The following is a 19,734-nucleotide window of genomic DNA, read 5'->3' as shown; positions in this document are numbered from 1 at the left end:
CGCGGGAGGATGCGCGGGGCGGGGGGTGCGCGGGGGTTGCGCGAGGGGATGCGCGGGGCAGGGGTTGCGCGGGGGGATGCGCGGGGCGGGCGGTGCCGGGCAGATCCCGCTCCCGGCGGCCCGGACTGAGCCCCGAAGCCCCGCTGCGGCCGCTCCGCGAAGCCCCGCCGGCAGCCGGGCCGCCTCCCGGGGCGGGACGGAGGCTCGTCCCCGTCCCTCGTCCCCGTCCCTCCTCCCCTCGCAGCGGGGCCGGGGGTCGCCGCTGGGTCCCTGCCGCGCCGGGGGGATCGCGCCCCGCTCCTGCCCTACCAGAATGTCCAGTTTGGGGCGGGTGGGTAGGGGGAGGACACGTGTTTTTTTTTTTCCTGCTGTTTTCTCCGCTTTTTGGTGGGTTTCCTCCTGTCCCCTGCTCAGGAGCTCCCCCGTGTGTTCCTCCTCCTTCCTCCTGCCTTCAACCGAAACGGGGGCAAACCGTGGAAATCGGGCGCCCTGCGGGGCTGGGTTTGGGCAGGGGAAGCCGGTGCAGTTTCTTTTTCTTTGGAGGCTGGGCAGGAGCAAGAGTTTGCCAGGTGTTGATAGTGATTTTGAGGATGAACTGGGCCTGAAAGGGAACAGAGAACTTTTGGGCTGGTGTCCGTCTAACAGAAGAGAGAGCAGCGCCGGGGCCGTGGGGTGGAGGCGTGAGGCGTGTGGGTTCCTCTCCGTCTCCTGGAGCCCCGCAGCAGATGAGCTTAAGGGCTGCCAGGGACAGCAAAAGGGGAAGGCGTCACACGGGGCGGAGTGGCTCAGGGTCCCCTCTCTGCCATCGGGGTCTGTTCTTTCACAGAATCGCCGCCAGCTTTCCCGCTCTGGTTATCGCAGCCTCCTCCCGTTTGTGAGGAGACGTCTCAAGCATCTTAAATTGTCGGTCCCTCCCCGCTGCTTGTTCGGCAGACTTACTCCGCGCTGGCCGGAGCTGCAGCAGGCCCGGTTGGTGCGGTGCTCAGCGGAGCCGCTCTGCTCCACGCGCAAGAACCCAGCCAAACCCATCCGTCCTCTCCTGCCCCACCCTCACCTTGGTGGAGAAGATGGCTACTACCATCTTTAGTGCCATTTTATGTTAATTCCCATGGAATATAATTTAGATATGGGGAAATAACTGTTAACACAGACACTGTGCAACTTCCAGTGTTCACACAAGTCTCAGTTTCGAACGCTGCCAACTGCTGGCTGCGTCCCGTTGCAGTCGCTGTTGTACATCTTGAGAAACCGCTGAAGAAAGACGGGGAGGAAAAAAATTATGGGGCTGTTCAATGTCACTGGGGTGTTTCTGTGTTTCCTAACAAGATTCTTCTTTTCTCCCCCTCCCCATCCCCCGCCCCAACTTTTAAAGGAGCTGAGCTGGGAAGTCTCTTCCTCAAGCCTTCTCGGTCCGATTTGGGGGGGGAATTGCTGCTTTGCTTTGCAAACCAGAGCTCCCCGAAGAAGTGTGCCTGCTTCTGCCAGTGCCTCCGCCACTCGGCATCCGGGTTGGAGGCCTTGCGTTGCTGTCCTGCGACAGCCAAGTGGCGGCGGCTTCCTTCTCTGCTCTATTTGTGGCTATTTCTGTGTTCTGTTTGTGGAGGCTCAGATCTCCTCTAGATTTGAACTGAAACAAAAATCCCGGCCATCATCATGGGAGGTATCTGGCTGGTTGGACTGATGGTACTTGTGCACGTCTGGTTTCCCAAGGTTGCTGCTCAGAATCTCATAAAAAACCCCAGGGACCAAAAAACAGAGCATACCCTCTTGATTAACGAAGTCAATGCTGACAGCCCGGGAGAGGACACTTCTGAATTTGTGGAGCTCTATCACACCAGCGGTCAAACAGCCCGCTTGGATGGCTACTATCTGGTCTTCTACAACGGCAACGGAAACCGAGCCTACAAAGTTTTCAACCTCCAGGGCAAAGTTACTAACAGCCAGGGACTCTTTCTCGTTGGCTCCTCTTCCGTGAACCCGGCTATTGTTATTCCTAAGAACACTATCCAGAATGGCCCTGACGCCATTGCTCTCTACTATGGAAACGGGAACTACAAGGAGGGCATGGGTGTCACAAATTATGGACTAGTGGATGCCTTGGTCCATAAGACTAAGAAGACGGACAGAGCCGATACGCTGGTGAGGGTACTGACCCCGGGCAGAGATGCTTTCCTGGAGGACTCCACCTTCAGGACCACAGATGAGTCCATAGAAAGGTGCCATGGGGCAGATTCCCAGTGGATCTTCCAAGTGGCCATGCCCACCCCAGGCACAGACAACCACTGCATCCTAACTCCTCAGCTGAACGCGTCTGCTGTCCTGATCAGTGAGGTCCTTCCTGCCTCTTCTTCCGAGGAGTTCGAGTTCGTAGAGCTCCAGGGTCCCCGCTCCACTATGCTGAGAGACATCGTTTTGGTGCTGATCGACGGTCGGACCAAAGACATTTATTTCACCATGGATATTTATGGCAAAACCTCACTGGATGGGCTACTTCTGATTGGGCCAGCACAAGGCAAAACCCCAGGTAAGCACTGCATTTTGATGACTACCTCAGAGCCGGGGGAGCCATCAGCCAAGTTTGGGGCTGGAGGATGCTGTCGGGTTTTATCGCCGTTGGGCATTCTGAGAGATCAGTGCAAATGTGGCTGAGAACTCAGTGGCAGATGAAAAAGCAAATCGCATGTTAGTAATTATTGGAAAAGGAATTATATACAGCATATTAAATATAAGGCATTATTGGGAGGAGAAGAAAGAATGGAGGCCAACTTTTATGCCACTGTTTAAATTCATGCTTTGCTTGCGTCTTTTATCTTATCTCGTGTGGGTCAGCGTGGATGGATAGTGCTCTGGAAATGTTTCTACAGAAGAAATAACTAAGTATGCCTAGAAAAGGGAAAGCTTAGTAGGGCCCTGACAGAGGATTCAGAAATGTGAGTAGCCTGAAGAAAGTGGAGCAGGATTGCTTGCTTACTCTTTCCACTGGTACGAGAACTAAAGGGCATCAAAAGAAAGTAGAAGGAGGTGGTTTGAAGACAAACAAGTGGAGGCCATATGTCTCGCAGCTGTGGTAGACCTGCAGAGCTCCAGGTGAGGGACCTCCTGGAGATGAGAAGCCCACATGTGCCTTTGCTCCTCTGGAGGCTGCGGTTCTGCTCCCGGCCCCGTGGCCAGCCTGCCGCGGGGCCCTGACTGCGCCACGTCTCCCTCGAGTGTCTGCCTTCTCGGTGTGTCACTCGGTGGTCATTCACAGCAGGTACATACCCTCTTCTCAAAAAAGCACAAGGGCTTTTCTTCCATCGGGCCACCTGCAAAGGTCAGTCACAGAGTGTCACGCGCAGGCGGTGTGAAGCTGCGATCTAAACTTCCTCCCGACATTCACGATTTCTTCCAGGCCACTGGAGGAGGAAGAAATATCTTGTTCTTTTGGGCACCTCAAAAGAAGATTTTGGCAGCTGGAGACGCTGACCCTGCAGATGTCTTGTGTAATTCACTGACTCATGATTTCTGATTCGGGGAGTATGTTCATCCCCTACAAAGCTGGTTCCCATAAAAATGCAGAAAGACTTTTGCAACTAGAACTTTTTTTTTTTTTATTATTATTATTATTTAAAAGCGGTTGAGCTCCTTTTCACAATTCAGGCTGCTCCAAATACTCTCTCTCACCTCAAGTAGGAGAGCTCCTTGTCCACTTGAGCTCTGCTTCTCTCACCAGGCAAGGTGCTCCGCTCTCACCTCGCGGGGGGCCGGGGCTGTTCGCAGCCAGTAAGCCGAGGGGGTTCGCAGAAAGCAGTGGGAAAGCACGAGCAGCTTCCAGACTAAGCAGGACATTTCTAAGGATTACATTTAACTGTTCCTCAAAGCTCACTCAAGCCAAGAAGTTGACTGGAGATAACGCTCTGGCATTTTGTTTCCAATGAGGCTTTGTCAAGATGTCCCAAGCGTACTGCGCACGCGTTTTTGCGGAAGGTTTTTCCCCCGCAAAAGACCAAATGACAGTGCGTGATTACGTTTTCATCATCTTAAAAGGATACTTTCATAGTGACTCCGTGCTGAGCACTGTGGGAGAATTTGACTGCTTGGTTTAACCCGACCACTTCAAATCTGGGACAGGAGCTCTTAAAATGGTCCTGTGCATTAGTCCTGTCTTTGTAAGGCTTGTCTGCCTATCACTGCAGAGAACTTAAAGCTGTGAGAGCGCTGGAGCAGAAGTCCTCCCTCGACAGATGCCAGTGTGAAAACTTCCAAATGAGTCATAGGGTGGTTTGGGTTGGAAGGGAACTTTAAAGATCATCTAGTTCCACCCCACTTGCCATGAGCAGGGACATCTTTCACTAGACCAAGTTGCTCCAAGCCCCATCCAAGCTGACCTTGAACACCTCCAGGGATGGAGCATCCACCACTTCTATGGGCATCCTAGGCCAACATCTTGCCACCCTCATCGTAAATTTTTTCTTTCTACCCTGTTAGTTTAAAACCATTACCCCATATCCTATCCGTACAGACCTTGGTAAGAAGTCCCTCTCCGTCTTTCCTATAACCCTCCTTTAATTATTGAAGGGCCACAATAAAGTCTCCCCGGAGCCTTCTCTTCTCCAGGCTGAACCCCCCCAGCTCTCTCAGCCTGTCCTCACAGCAGAGGGGCTCCAGCCCTCCCAGCATCTCCGGGGCCTCCTCTGGCCCCGCTCCAACAGCTCCGTGTCCTTCTGCTGTTGGTGCCCCAGAGCTGGAGGCAGCACTGCAGGGGGGTCTCCCCAGAGCGGAGCAGAGGGGCAGAATCCCCCCCTCGCCCTGCTGCCCACGCTGCTGGGGATGCAGCCCAGACTGCAGGGGGTTCTGTGCTGCCAGCACACATCGCTGGGTTGTATTGAGCTTCTCGTCCACCAACACCCCCAAGCCCTTCTCCTCAGGGCTGCTCTCCATCCCTTCATCCCCCAGTCTGTGCTGATAGTGATGATTGCCCTGACCCAGGTGTAGGGCCTTGCGCTTGGCCTTGTGGAACCTCTTGATGTTCACATGGGCCCACTCCTCCAGCAAGTCAGAGTCCTTCTGGATAGCATCCCTTCCTTCAGGTGTATCAACTGCACCACTCAGCTTGGTGTCATCTGCAAATTTGTTGAGGGTGCAGTCAATCCCACTGCCTGTGTCATTAATGAAGATATTGAACCATACGGACCCCCGAGGGACACCTCTTGTTACTGATCTCCATTTGGGCATAGATCTGTTGGCTGCAACTCTGGATGCAGCCGTACAACCAGTTCCCGATCTATTGAATAGTCCATCCGTCAAACCCCTGTCTCTTCAATTTAGAGGCAAAGATGTTGTGTGGAACAATGTCAAAGGCCTTGCAGAAGTCGAGATAGATGACAGCAGTTGCTCTTCCCTTATCCTCCAACATAGTCGCTCCATCATGGAAAGCCACCAGATTAGTCAGGCAGGGGAAAACCAGACCCCTGGGCAGGGATGCATCAGGGCTAAGGCACAGGACGTCCCCTTAGCATGCAGGTGGCCTGGTGGCACTTACTTCTCAAGGAGCAACCAATTCTTCTTACCCCTCTGCCTCTCATGTGGCTCCTCCTTTAATGTTTGTTCCCTGAAGCCATTTACACGGGGAGAAGTACTGAAATATCATCGATCTGCTGCTTTTAATAGCCTTAGCAGTTCCTACCAGGTGCTGGGGAAATAGCTCATGAAGGGAACAATAAATACGAGGAAGGAAATTGGGAAGCTCATGAGACTGGAAAGCTCCACCAAACCTCAGCCTTAATTTTGTGTGCTGGTATCTTGACCCTTTGCTGAATACGTGTGTGTATATATTGTGTGTGTATGTGGAGAGCGTGTTTGTAAAAACCATGGACTGTTAAATGCTGGAATAAAATGTAAATTCTTAAATATTTCTGTTTAAAGCAACTGCTACCTGAACAGTTAGTGGATTTTGCAGATCACTTTTCGAATTAAAAATTGACTTTACTGTCGGCGAAGTCCCATCAGCACTCACTTTCCAGTTCCTCTGTTTATGCATAAATCAGCTTCTCTGTTCGCAAAACCAAAACAGCAGGGCAAACTCTGCTCAGATTTCCCCCTCCGGCCTCCTCCACGCTGTGGATCTGGACAGAAATGGGGAAATTCAGGCTGAGCAAACGTGAGAAATGTTAGTGAGCAAAAAGATGGGGCAGCAGATGCCGAATTTGCGATAACCAGGCAACGTCAGCCACTTTCTGAGTTCCTGCGTCCTGCTCTCCGGGACTGAAGAGATGCTGGTTTCCTACATCGTGGCTATCTCTAATGTGTTGCTTGTGTGCCACTGTTGTGACACTGTTGTTGTACCACTCATGTGCTGCTGTTGCTCCTTTCCTTGCTGGTGTGCAGTGGATCTGCCGTTCCCGGAGAACACCACCCGTCCTGTCCTCCGAGGTGGCCCCAATGCAATTGCCCTCTACAGAGGCAACAGCAGCACTTTTGTCCCGGGGAGGGTGCTGCCGGTGACCAGCCTGTTGGATGCCTTCGTGTACACGAACGACAAGGAACCAAACCCTGAGCTGCTGGAGACCCTCACCCCTGGCAGACCTGCCTACAAGGAAAAGCGGTGAGATGCTGGGCAGGGCTGGGAGGAGAATTTGGCACCAGAATCGCCCTTGTCTGCCGTCCCAAACCCTGGTCAGGACTGGTTGACAAGTGCCACCTCCAGACCAGGGTCTCCTCGTGGTGGCATTGAGTCCTGTCCTTTTTCCACCCCTTGGGCTGAGTTTGTAGGTGTCCCCCTCTCCTCAGCAGTCCTGGTGCAGCTGTACAGTTGTAGAATGAAGTACATGAGGAAGAATTTTCTGACCAAATGATGGCTGGTTATTATTTTATAATTTTATATAATGTATTATTTATAAAAGTGTAATGGTCAATATAATGGATTTTCCAGTACCTCTTTCAACAAGAAAAGGTTTTTCTTAGGCTCAGGGTGGAATTTCAGGTCAAAATGAGGGCAAGGGAGGGACTTCAGTATCGTTCCCCTGACCCAGGAGGAAATCCCTGCCCTGCTTCGTCCAGACCAAGGACTGAAAGTGGGGTTACTGTGCATTCTGGGTTGAGCCCAGAATGGGGTTTCTTTTCGTCTTGGTGGGTTAATAACCTCAGACTTTTGTGAGACATGAGAACCGTTTCCTTCACTTTTTAGGCATGGTCTACTAACAGGAGAAAGAGGAGAACAGAGTGGGTAAAGGACAGTGGAGCGGGCGGAGGAGCGGGGGCAGCAGGTGCCATGCACGTGAAGACGGGGTGGGGTGTGTCGAACCAGGCAATAAGCAAAAAAAATCTGGGCAAGCTCTTGTCTGCGGTTTTGATGGCAAAGCAGCAGATTTGACCTCTGTGTGTAACTGTCGACTAAATACCAAGGTCCTGGCTCTGTAGCTGGAGGAAATTCAACCTTTCTGGACGGGCCTGTGAAAAGGCCATTTGAGACCACCATTGGAGTCAACTGCATCAAGAAAGGGTGTAGTTTACTCCCAAGACAGGGTCACCACTCGTTCACAGCATGCCCCTATTCCTTCCTTTGCTCATTTTCCTCCTTCTTGTGAAACAGAACCTGCACGTATCCTATAAGGAAGCGGTCTCCTTCCCCGAGGAGCTCCGAGCAGCTCTGCTCTGTGCAGCTCCTCACAGTGGGGCTTCATGGAATCGTAGAATGGTTTGGGTTGGAAGGAACCTTTAAAAGTCATCAAATCCAGCCCCCGGTCATACTCTTTGCCTTTGAGTTGAGGGCCCTTGCTCAAGCATTTTAACCTCAGGTGCTGCCTTTCAGTTTCCCTAGCTGCACCCCACCGTTCTTCCCACTGGTCCCAGGCTGAGTACGAGTGTATCTGTACTATCTTGCCTCCCTTCAAATCAGTCAGAAAAGCAGCCGGTGCTAGAAGAGAAAGGGTTGGATGAAGCCTGTGCTCTTCTCTCTCAAGATTTCGTTAGCTCTTGGGCTGTTTTTTTGAGACAAGGAGGTACTGATGAGGATGGTATCTCTCCAAACCTTGTGAAGGGAGAAGACTGTAAGTGCATGGTTTCATCCTGCGGTGCAGGCAGGTGTGACTGGTGGGTGAAGAGCACTCGGATCTCTGGCTGGCAGGTCATGTTTTCTTTCATTTACATGTCCATCTCTCGCAGGCACCAGCTGGGAGATGTGTCCATGAGCCAGTGCAACTGCTGCTCTGTGACCCGGGACTCCTTGTCTTACGTCCTCAGCCGGCCCACCCCTGGCAAGTTTAATGATTGCCCCAGCAGACGCTTCAGCCAGACTCTTTCCTTCTGCCTCCATGTAGCAGGTGGGTATTCGTTATTTCTGCTTCTGTAGGCAGGACCTCCTAAGGACAAGAGCACTTGCACAAAGCCAGAGCTGTGCAGAAAGACTTCCCAGAGTCGTGCTGGGGCGTGTGAACGTAACACCAAAGGAAATGCAGCTAGGACATCTGACAGTTTTCTGCAATATTTTTCTTCATGGCAACCCGCGGCTGAGCTTCTCCAGTTTTGATTCCTGCACCCAACTGCTCGGGGTGAAGTGAAGCCTTTTTTGGGCCCTCTGAGTGATAAGCAGGAGCTGAGCTGCGCCCATCCCAGAATGAGCTGGATCCCGTGACCGAGGTTGCACTGGCTGGGTAACAGTTAGGTTTTTGTTTCATAGATTGCCAGGAGTGGCTCCTGAAGTCAGAAGAGGTCCTGGTGACTCTGGTCCAGGCCCTTGATGAATCCTGCAGCTGTGGAGTCTCTGCTGCCTACTTCAAAGGTGAGCGGGGCAGGACCAGGGCAGCCCAGGGACCGCCAGTCACTAATGCCCGTTCACTTCTGATTTTCAGCCCCATGTTTCCTGTTGCGTTGCATCCTCCTGGCTTGCATGCCAGCCAATTTGAACTTGGCGCTGATGAGAGGAACGTCAGGTGTTAGGCAGAGCATGGTCCTGCTTTTGCATGTTTGGCAGGGCGCTTCCATCTGCGGCTCCGCCGGCACACATCGCTGCTCACCTGCGGACCACCAGCTGTTTTGGCCTTGAGACAGATGTGGCAACAAGGGTGACATCTCAGCTAGGAGTTTGTTGCCTACCTGACTTTATAATCCATATGAACTAAGCCAAGTTGCAGCAGAAATGCAAGGGGCCCTACTGGCCTGCGTTGCTTTTCTGATATCCCTACCAGGTTAGTGCGCAAGTGTGAGGAGCACGCGCAGGCACGTGAAGGGGAGCTGTGACTTTCCAGCCTGCATTGTCAGCAGCGTTATATTTAGCTGATGTTTAGACACAGCCCGAAGAGACTGTTCTGTGCAATGTTGGGACTACGAGGCTTCAAAGGGATGAGCGCAGTATCTGGGCGTGCTGTGGGACTTGGTCCCAGGTTGTCCCCGGGCACGGGCAGAGCTCACGGCACTGTGCAGATGGTGTGAACTGCCCTGAGTCAGTCTGACCAGGAGGGCAGCAGTGGTAGAGATGAGCTGGTGAGCTCTTGTCTCTTCCAGGAGAAAGTGCATCTTTGGCAGCATGGGGAAACTGAGGCAGTTCTCTGTTTGTCTCTGCAGAGCCAAAGGCAGCCTGCCAGGACCTGGGGCTTGTGTTCACCACTCTGCTAACTGCTAAGTCAGAGGACCAGCTGAGCAGCCTGCTGCTAGCCTTCAAGACCCTCCTAGAGACGCCCAGACTTGTTAGTTTTGGCAGAAGGAACATCACAGCAGAAAGCTCCTGCTTCAAGGATGTTAATGCGTCAGGCTTGCCTCCAGGTACCGATCGTCATTCTTGCAGGTTGGGGGGTACGATGTGTTTGAGGGTGGACATGTGGGTCTAGCTCTCCTGCAGGAGGAGATGTCCCTCCCTCCATTTCCCCAACTCTGGCAAAAATCCCCTCCAATTCCATCGCATCCAGTTACCCATTTTGCTCATTCTCTGGAATAGCAGCAAGCTCTGTTGCTACAGCTGGGATTAGAGTGTTGCCAGGGCTCTTCTAAGGCTTATGGAGCACACAGCTGATAAAAATCTGAGCCAGCATCCTCAGTCCTCTGCTGAATTTGTTGTCACCCCAGCAAAATAGCATTAAACGTCGTGTTGTTTCCCTGGGGTTCTGTGCTTAGGCCCATATTCGTGACGTTTTTGCTTTCCAAGGTGTCCCATCAGAGATACCAGAAGGGACTCGAGAGCCTCCTGCGCATGTGGCCAAGCTACTGATCAATGAGGTGAACCCAGACAACCCAGGGGGAGCAGAGGACACAGAGTACATTGAACTCTTCTACACTGGACGGACACGCTTTGACCTCCAGGGATACTGGTTGGTCCTCTACAATGGTAAAAATAGCCGGGCCTACCGGGTGTTGGACCTGTCGGGACACCACACAGATAAGCTGGGTTACTTCTTGGTGGGGAGCAGCGCCGTGCGCCCAGCACCCATGATCAGGCTGCCCCCCAACACCATCCAGAATGGGGCGGACGCTGTGGCTCTCTACTACAGCAACACCACCCCCTACGCGGTGAACATGGCTGTGACTGCAGAGGGGCTGGTGGACGCCGTGGTGTACACGTCCCGAATGCCAGAGAAGGCACACCAGCTGGTCAAAGTGCTGGTACCAGGGCAGAGCATCCTGTATGAAAACGATTCTCACAGCACTGAGGATGAGTCTCTGAGCCGCTGCTACAGCCTGACCGCAAAACTCCAGAGCAGCTTCCAGGTGGGTTGATGGCGGATGTCCTTTCTCCATCCGTAGTCACTGGGAGGGCAGCAGTCATGTTTCAGTATGTCCTTTATTTGGGAGAGTGGGGCATTCTGGTGAGCCACATCTACCTCCTGCCATCTGCTGATGCTCTCAGCAGGCCTCACCTCCCTGCCCCCTTCACCTGCCTGTTGTTGTCCAGGTAACAGCTCCCCCTGCCCTGGGCAGCATGGCTCCGAACCAGGAGATCTCTGAAGACAGCTCACATGCTGCCAACCCCAGAACGGGGGAGTCTGCTTTTGGGCAGCATCCTGGGCTGTCAAGTTACCCTGAGCCAGATGTGGAGCCACCTCTTCACCCCCATTTATTTGGTGCCACTTTCAGGATGTGTGGTACAGCACATCACATCCGTGAAACCCAGCTTCCTGCAGGGCCAATGCGTGAAGGACATGCCTCCACCATTGGTGTGACTGATTTGTGGTAATTCGTCTGAAGTACGGAATTACGGAATTTTTTTTCAGAGTTGGAAGGGACCTCTAGAGATCATCTGGTCCAACTCCCCTGCTAAAGCAGGGTTGCCCAGAGCACATCACTCAGGACTGCATCCAGGCGGGTCTTGATGCAGCCAGAGACGGGGACTCCACAACCTCCCTGGGCAGCCTGTTCCAGTGCTCTGTCACCCTCACCGTAAAGAAGTTTTTTATCATATTTGATAGGAACTTCCTATGTTCCAGCTTGTGCCTGTTACCCCTCGTCCTGTTACTGGGAACTGCTGAAAAGAGTCTGGCTCCATCCTCCTTAAACCCACCCTTTAGATACTTGTCAACATTAATAAGGTCTCCCCTCGGCCTTCTCTTCTCCAGGCTAAAGAGTCCCAGCTCTCTCAGCCTTTCCTCATACGGGAGATGCTCCAGTCCCTCCATCATCTTTGTTGCCCTCCGCTGGACTCTCTCCAGTAGTTCCCTGTCTCTCTTGAACTGGGCAGCCCAGAACTGGACACAGTATTCCAGTTGTGGCCTCACCAGTGCAGAGTAGAGGGGGAGGATGACCTCCCTTGCCCTGCTGGCCACACTCTTCCCTATGCAGCCCAGAATTCCGTTGGCCTTCTTGACGACAAGGGCACATTGCTTGCTCGTGGATAATTTACTGTCTACCAAGACCCCCAGATCCTTTTCTTCAGAGCTGCTTTCCAGCAGGTCCACCCCTAACCTATACTGGTGCTTAGCATTCTTCCTCCCCAGGCGCAGGACCCTACACTTGTCCTTGTTGAACCTCATGAGGTTCTTCTCTGCCCAGCTCTCCAGCCTGTCCAGGTCACGCTGGATGGCAGCACGGCCCTCTGGGGTGTCGGCCACCCCACCCAGTTTGGTATCATCAGTGAACTTGCTGAGCATACACTCTGTCCCCTCGTCCAGGTCGTTGACGAATACGTTAAACGATACTGGTCCAAGTATTGACCCCTGGGGGACACCACTGGTTACAGGCCTCCAACTTGACCCTGCTCCATTAATCACAACCCTCTGAGTCCTGTCGCACAGCCAGCTCTCAATCCACCTTGCTGATCCCCTCGTCTAGTCCATGCTTCCTCAGTTTCCTAAGGAGGATGTTATAAGAGACAGTGTCAAAAGCCTTGCTGAAGTCAAGGTAGAGGACATCTGCTGCTCTGCCCTCATCCAGCCAACCAGTTATAACATCATAGAAGGCCATGAGATTGGTCAATCATGATTTACCCTTGGTAAATCTATGTTTGACCACTTCCAATAACTTCCTGCTCTTGAATGTGCTTGGGTATGACATCCAGAACAAGTCGCTCCATTACCTTTCCAGGGACGGAGGTGAGACTAACCGGTCTGTAGTTCCCTGTGTCCTCCTTCTTGCCCGTTTTGAAGACTGGAGTGATATTGGCCTTCCTCCAGTCCTCAGGCACCTCTCCTGTTCACCATGACCTTTCAAAGATGATGGAGAGTGGACAAAGATGATGGAGGGTGTTCCTTTTTATTTCGAAACCTGTACTTTCAGGTGGTCCCCCTGAAGGAACATGACAGAATCTGTATGCTTGTCCTGCATAGGGCTGGGTAAGGGAGGACTTTGCTGCTCCACTGCTGATGCCTGCTGGGATTGGACCTCAGGTCCAAAACTGGGGCAATAAAACGGCTCTAGAAGCAGAAGAGGTCTGCTGGCAGGAGGGAGGTGCTGAGTGGCCGCCACAGCCACATTTGAAGGGAGGTTTGCAGTGGGAGAGGACCGCAAGGAAGCGATGCCACAGACGGGAGACACAAGTGTAGAATTGCTCCCGAGAGCAGGGAAAGAGAATTGTTACTAGGCCTGAGAGTGGGAGCAAAGGCAGTGATGGGGATGTGTGGTGACGGGAGACCCTTGCAGCCAGGACAACCCTGAGAGCAGCTGGTGTGAGGCAGAACCACCACGTCCTCTTCGGGCCTCACCGGGGAGCCGTGGGAGGCACCAACAAGAGGTAACACCATGAGCAGCTATCGCTCCACCTGAAGAAATGGGAGCAGCAGCGGTGGCAGCAGCTTTTGTGTCTCACTGCAGGTGACCACGGTGACGCCGCTGGGGGAGAACTTCTGCAGCAGCTCCTCGGCGCTGGTCCCTCCTGCCGTCCACATCAGCGAGCTGTGCCTGGGTGGTAGCACTGCGCCCTACCGCTTCGTTGAGCTGGAGGGGAAGCCTGGTGCCAGCCTGGGAGGGCTCAGCCTCATCTTCTTCTCAGGAAAGAAGGGCAAAGCGCATGTCAGCGTCCCACTGAGGGGCACCATTGGAGCCACGGGGCTGTTCGTGTTTGCATTGGATGGAGGCCAGGGGCATGGTGAGGCTGATGGCACAGACCTGGCGTGTGGTTTGTCTTCAAACAAATGGGCAGGTGGTTGAGCAGATTTGAGGAAAGGGATGGAGGAGGGTGCGTGACATGGGGAACACCTCTTCCTTGCCTTTCCTGTCCTTTATTCCTGTTTTTTCTCTCTTTGTTCTGCCTGGGCTGTTTCGTCACGCTCCAGCTGAGAAGGTGCTTAATCCTCCTGCCCGCCCTCGCTGAGCTCCCCGTGCAGGGCAGAGGGACCAGGAGCACTGAAAGCTCCTCCTGCCAGGACCAAGACAAGGGGGCTTTCAGGAGAAGTAGGGTCCACTAGGACCGTCCAGTCATTCACTGATGCCACGGTCACTGATGCTCACTGAGCCCCGCAGTGCTGCTGCCTCCTCCTGGTCCTGAGGTGGTGTTTCCTTTGTTTATCTTGATTTGTTTTTTGTTCATCTTTAAGTTCTGGCTGGGCTGCTTGGAGAGGACTCTGCATCTCAGAGAAACCTTGATCTTTTTGGAAACCTGTGTTCACAGCAAGCAGTTGCTTCTTTACAGCTTTACTTGGCCTCAGTCACCACCATTATTTTGTCTTCCGTTTCTGTTCTTGGAGTTCTCCTTGTTACCAGCTTGTCCTGTCAGGCTCAAGACTCAGCCTAACGCTATCTAGATGTTCACCCCACTTATTCCCCTGGCATTTCCAGATGGGACAAACCTGACTTTCAAGGATATCTCTGCTGCTAGTGAAGGCACCAGCGCTATTGCTGTGTACAGCACCAGCTTGATTCCTGCTGGCACAAAGGCAACATCAGAGAACTTGGTGGATGCCTTGGTTTACACGTGTGAGCCCAGCACAGCTGGAGGACACTTGGACTTCCTTGGACCGTCTTACGCTGTGCCCTGCAAGGATGGCAGGTGAGGTTGCTTCTCTGTGAAAATGCCTTTGGGTTCCCTGCCCCCAGCGCCTCCGGCTGGCACGTCCTGCACGGCTGAATGTATTCACCCGCACTGTGGTGAAAAACAGAGAGGTGGGTAGCACGTTGCCGTGGAAAAGGTTTCCCCACCCTTGGCGTAGGGAATTGAACTTTGTTCCTCCACTGCCCAAGGGACGAGTATGGCCTCACATGAAGGAGCGCAGCCTTTACAGATAGCAGCTGCACATGCCTCTTTGCCAAACTTTTTCTTTAAAAAAAACACAGCCAAACAAACGAAGCAAAAAAGAATATCCCTGTGAGCAGCACAACAAAACACAACCCAACACGGCTTTTGTTCCTAGGCGGACTCAATAGATTGGACCCATGGGCCAACGCGAATGGAATGTGCTTCAACAAGGCCAAGTGCCAGGTCCTGCACTTGGGCCACAACAAGCCCATGCATCGCTACAGGCTTGGGGAAGTGTGGCTGGAGAGCTGCCTGGCAGAAAAGGACCTGGGGGTTCTAATTGACAAGAGGCTGCACATGAGCCAGCAGTGTGCCCAGGTGGCCAAGAAAGCCAATGCCATCCTGGATTGCATTAGGAATAGTGTGACCAGCAGAAGTAGGGAGGTGATTGTCCCCCTGTACTCAGCACTGGTGAGGCCACACCTTGAATATTGTGTCCAGTTTTGGGCACCTCCATACGAGAGAGATATCGAGGTGCTGGAGCGAGTGCAGAGGAGGGCAACGAAGCTGGTGAAGGGTCTGGAGAATAAATCTTATGAGGAACAATTGAAGGAGCTGGGACTGTTTGGTTTGAGGAAGAGGAGGCTGAGGGGAGACCTCATCACTCTCTACAACTACTTGAAAGGACATTGTAGAGAGGTTGGTGCTGGTCTCTTCTCACAGGTAATTGGTGATAGAACAAGAGGGAACGGCTTCAAGCTGCAGCAAGGTAGGTTTAGACTGGACATTAGGAAAAAATTCGTCACAGAAAGAGTGGTCAGACACTGGAATAGGCTGCCCAGGGAGGTGGTGGAGTCACCATCCCTGGATGTGTTTAAGAGTCGTTTAGATGTGGTGTTGTGGGATATGGTGCAGGGGAGAACTTTGTAGAGTGGAGTTGATGGTTGGACTCAATGATCCCAAGGGTCTTTACCAACCTAAATGATTCTGATTCCATGATTCTATAATAACGGAGAGCTAAGCCTTTCTCTTGGTGGGAATACTAGCAGAGTTCCTCCGGTCCACCACATCACCACTGTTAATTAAATCTGTCCCCCTCAAGTCCTCTGCTCCCCTGTCCCACCTGGTGTGACAGGAGGTTCTGCCCTTTGTAGCCTCCCCTACGAGCACCCATGCACAGAGTGCGGCCCCACGTGCACGGTTTTCCTGGGAAACAGGTCTCCGGCTTCTGTCTGGCTGAAAAGCTATGCTGAACCCTCGTCAGGGTGGTTATTCCCAAGGTCAGGGCAGCGGTTTGGTGGGAGAGCTCCCATGGGTTGACACCACTCTGCCCCTGTCTGGACCCTCTGTCCGGGTCCAGCCCTGAACAACTGCATCCAGAAAGCTGGTTCCTCACACCGTGACCAAGTTTCTAAGCCCTGGTGTGGGGAGGGAAGCAGTAGGTTAGTGAAATGCAGGGGCAGATATTGTGTAGCTTGGAAAACTCCTTATCCTGGAGGACAAACTCTTAATTTTGGGAGGCTGGCTGTAATGAGGCAGCAATCTTACTCCTACAGAAGCCAGTCAGACCAAACAGGTTTGCTCTGGCCAAGCCCCAGTCTTCTCCAGCTGGTGGGGTTGGCTGGACCCATCTCTGTGATGGCTCTGTGAGTTGGTTTCAGCTCCAGCTCCAGCAAACTCTCCATCATCCCCAACAGCATTGGGAACTGAGGCCCGGGAGGGATTTGTGGTTGGAGGTGGGAAGAAATGTGTGTGAGGTGTTGGTGAGCTCTGACTCCTCTTCTGGGGACAGGCCCGTGTCCCTGAGCCGTTGCGCTGGTGGCAATGCCAGCGCAGAGCTGCAGTTTGCCGTCTCGGAGCCTACCCCTGGTCTGCAGAACAGCTGTCCCCAGGACGCCTTCGCGGTGGATCTCCACCTCTGCTTCCTGACACCCAGTGAGTGGAGCTGGGTGCCCCCTCTGGTGGGAGGCAGGAGGGCTGGGCTGGGGGCGATGGGAGGCTGACCCCGACATCCCATGGCATGGGAGGGGGATGCTGGCGGGGACCCTGCTGCCTCCCAGTCATGAAAGGGGACATGCTGGGGGAGGGCTGGTGCAGACACCCATCTGTTGATGTGATGCCGCCATCCCAAGAGGGCAGCTTCGCTCACAGCTTCAGCATCTGCTTGTATGAAGGTGGCCACACATTTAATTTGAGATGTCTCTGCTGAGGCGGGGCTGGGCCCTGCTCTCGGGATTTTTCTGCAGCGTTAGATTTGCAGCAACGGCAGGAGAGCCCCTCCAGACCTCTCGTGGTGGCAGGGGCATGGTGAGGGACACTGCCAGCAAACTCTCCCATCTCAGCCTGTCACAGGAACAAAGCGGCGTGGCTCAGTCCTGACCCCGGAGCCAGCAAGCAAAAGTAGAGGGGGTCCTCCAGCCCCTGCAAAGGCCATGCTTGGATCAGCTCGGGGCAGTCAACATCTGGGTTAAATGAAACGGAGGTTCCTCCTCCTCCTTCTCCAGCCTCCTGAGAGGGGCAGGCAGCGGACATCTTCCTGCTCTCCCAGCACGAGGGACCTTTCTGTACTGGCCCACATGGTGGGACACGTGGGGCATGGCTCTTCCCCACTCCCCTGGGAGGTTGGTGCAGGAGTGAAGCTGGTGTAAGAAGGCCAGAAGTGCAGACCCACCCTGCAGGAGGGGGACAGAGGAGGGTGGGATGCAGAGGAGGGTGGGATGCAAGCTCTGGAGGAGCTTTGCTCCTGAGCTCAGGAGTGAAGCCAAGTGTTTTAGAAGGGGCACGCAGCTGGGAGCTTATTAACAACCCCAAGCTGCACCCAGAAAAATACATCTCCTTTTCCTCTAGACTGTTCCATGTGGACCCTGCACCACAGGAGGATGCTGGAAAGCTTGGGAAGGGTCTTGTTGAGCTCCCTGGAGGAGGAGTGCTCCTGCGGCGTCTCTGAGCTCTACCTGCAAGGTTGGTGCCCTGCTCCGCTCTTCTGGTTCACAGTGCCCTCCTCCCTCACCCGTCCACAGCTCCTTGTCATCAGGATGGTCCCTTCTCAAGCCAAACTTGCAGGCTTGCACTCGAGTGAGGGGAACTGGAGGAGCAGTGGTGGGTACATGGGATTTCAGTGAGGAGAGCAGGAGAGAGCCTGACACGAGCTGCTTGCTAGAGGAAGGGCAGACGAGAGGGACCGTGAGCAATGGGAGTCTCTGATGATGCCTTGAGATGTCTGCCAGATAAACTGAGTATCCTAAACCCACAAAGCAAAGAGCCATTTGCACTCTAGAGGACTCTGGTTCTCAACTCTTTCTCTGTCAGACTCCTTCAGTGTCCTATACTTATTCAAAGTACTTGGACCAAAAAGTCACTTCTGGAAGTCTTACAGACTTACAGGTCTTAAGAGATGGGAAGAAATGTTTCCTATTTTTTGGCTGGTGAAGGAATCGAAGACTTCGCAGCCATGCTTTGTCTGCCTCACCCAAACACCTTTTTGACCCTGTAAACAATTTCAGGCAACTGTCACCAATGGGTAGAGATCGTGAAGTTACAAAGTGCAGTACAAAGTATTCTGCTGGGTTGGGAGAACAACTCCAAGTCCCTTTTGCAACTGAAAGAAAGGTGGAGCATATGCTCAGGTTACTTGTGAAACAGCATGGCAGGGTGATTTCAGAGCGGTGGGGAGAAGAGGGTGAAGAGCATGGAAGCAGGAGGGTGTTGCTGGAGCAGGGCATGAAGTCATGGGAGCAATGTGTCAGCCGAGGGGTGTCTGACCACCCAAGACCCGCTGTTGTTTCTCCGCAGATCTGAACCTGACATGCACGGGCTCCCTGGTGAAGGTCTGGGGCCGGGTGCGGGCTCGGCAGCCGGAGCAGCAGCAGTCCATCGAGACCTGGAGCCAGGGCTTCCTGGCCAGCCCTCACCCTTTCTCTGTGGATGGGAGAGTGCTGAAAACCAGTCCCGAGTGTGTCGCCCCCAAAAATACACTGTCTGTGTCTCACAGCAGTGGTGAGTAGGAGGTGAAGCTAAGCATAGTGGTCTGCTTCCATCACAGTGGGGCTGGGGACAGGGTCAAGCCGTGTCTTTGTGAGGTGGGCAAGGCAGGGCAAGCCACCAGGGACCTCTGGTGATGCTTCCCAAACACAGCTGCCTTCTAGAAACTGGAAGGTCATTATGAGAGAGGTAATGACGGTTGGTTCCTCCGGTGTGCTGGGGTAGTCAGCCCTGTCACGCCAATACCACTGTCAGTTGGGGTGTCTAAATCTTCTCGTGAGGCTGAGCTTCACCAGGGAGCCCCTTTGCTTTCGGAGCTGTTGGACACACAGCCCAGAAGGCCAGTTGCTCGGAGCAGCAGGTGGCAGCCAGGCTGGAGCCGGCCAGAGCTGGCACGCCATGGCGGGGGCAGCCGGGGGGTGGAAGGGTGGCTCTCCAGATCAGGAGGCTGAGACAGCCCAATCCGTTGTTTCCCAGAGAAGTTGTCAGTCTCCCATCATTGGAAGTGTTCAAGGTCAGGTTGGATGGGGCTTTGAGCAACCTCATCTAGTGAAAGATGTCCCTGCGCATGGCAGGGGGTTGGACTAAATGGACTTTAAAGGTCCCTTCCAACCCAGCCCAACCCAACCCACCTGTGACTCTGTGACCTCCTGGTGGCACCCTGTGCTGGGAAAGGTCATGGCTATAGTGGTCCATCTCTACCTTTGTACCCTCAGCTTCCTTCCAGGGCTGGGAAATTGCCCTGTTCATCTTGGGATGTCTCCTGCTCGTGTTCTTGTTGGTCAGCCTGGCACTTTACTTCATCAAAAGGTGAGAAACCACCTTCCCATCTGCCTTGCATCTCTCACCCTCTCCTGCCCCAGCGCTTCCTCTCTCATTGCTGCACGGGGACCTGCTCCTTCACTCGGGTGAACACCTACATTCAGCTGCCGCATCCAAAGCCCCTTTGCTTTTGATGTGGCGGATTCCAGGTTCTGCAGGAGGTTCAGATAACCACCAATAAAAACCACGGATACTGCTAGGCACGGCAGTGGGCACAGCGTAAAGGCCATCAGTCTCGCTTACAACGCGCTGTGGTGGGAGAGCGGAAAGCTGAAGGCTTGTGCTACCCAAGGGGCAGTGAGATGATGCTTTGGCCACAGGGAAGAGCTCTTCCTTAGTGTGGGGTGGAAGCAACAGAC

The 19,734-nt window shown here is 53.6% G+C and overlaps 1 protein-coding gene across 13 annotated transcripts in view; it reads left to right on the top strand.

Moving 5' to 3' along the window:
• LOC128913400 (uncharacterized) overlaps positions 1 to 19,734 on the top strand; it is a 47,082-nt gene that overhangs the window by 26,205 nt on the left and 1,143 nt on the right. For 11 of the 13 annotated variants that reach the window (XM_054210882.1, XM_054210891.1, XM_054210892.1 and 8 more), the window contains 12 exons: positions 1,373 to 2,524; positions 6,367 to 6,583; positions 8,143 to 8,300; positions 8,657 to 8,758; positions 9,541 to 9,738; positions 10,118 to 10,677; positions 13,213 to 13,486; positions 14,176 to 14,386; positions 16,365 to 16,507; positions 17,420 to 17,533; positions 18,365 to 18,568; positions 19,270 to 19,363. In XM_054210882.1, the coding sequence (XP_054066857.1) occupies positions 1,654 to 2,524; positions 6,367 to 6,583; positions 8,143 to 8,300; positions 8,657 to 8,758; positions 9,541 to 9,738; positions 10,118 to 10,677; positions 13,213 to 13,486; positions 14,176 to 14,386; positions 16,365 to 16,507; positions 17,420 to 17,533; positions 18,365 to 18,568; positions 19,270 to 19,363 (3,146 nt within the window). In that variant the 5' untranslated portion in view covers positions 1,373 to 1,653. Of the gene's footprint in view, positions 1 to 119; positions 2,525 to 6,366; positions 6,584 to 8,142; positions 8,301 to 8,656; positions 8,759 to 9,540; positions 9,739 to 10,117; positions 10,678 to 13,212; positions 13,487 to 14,175; positions 14,387 to 16,364; positions 16,508 to 17,419; positions 17,534 to 18,364; positions 18,569 to 19,269; positions 19,364 to 19,734 lie in introns of those variants that run through there. The other 2 variants (XM_054210893.1, XM_054210895.1) reach the window with 2 other exon arrangements.

The sequence above is a fragment of the Rissa tridactyla genome, chromosome 8 (genome assembly GCF_028500815.1).
Source record: "Rissa tridactyla isolate bRisTri1 chromosome 8, bRisTri1.patW.cur.20221130, whole genome shotgun sequence".
NCBI lineage: Eukaryota > Metazoa > Chordata > Aves > Charadriiformes > Laridae > Rissa > Rissa tridactyla.
Note: the sequence above shows the minus strand (reverse complement) of the source record. Positions and strands in the feature narration are given on the sequence as shown.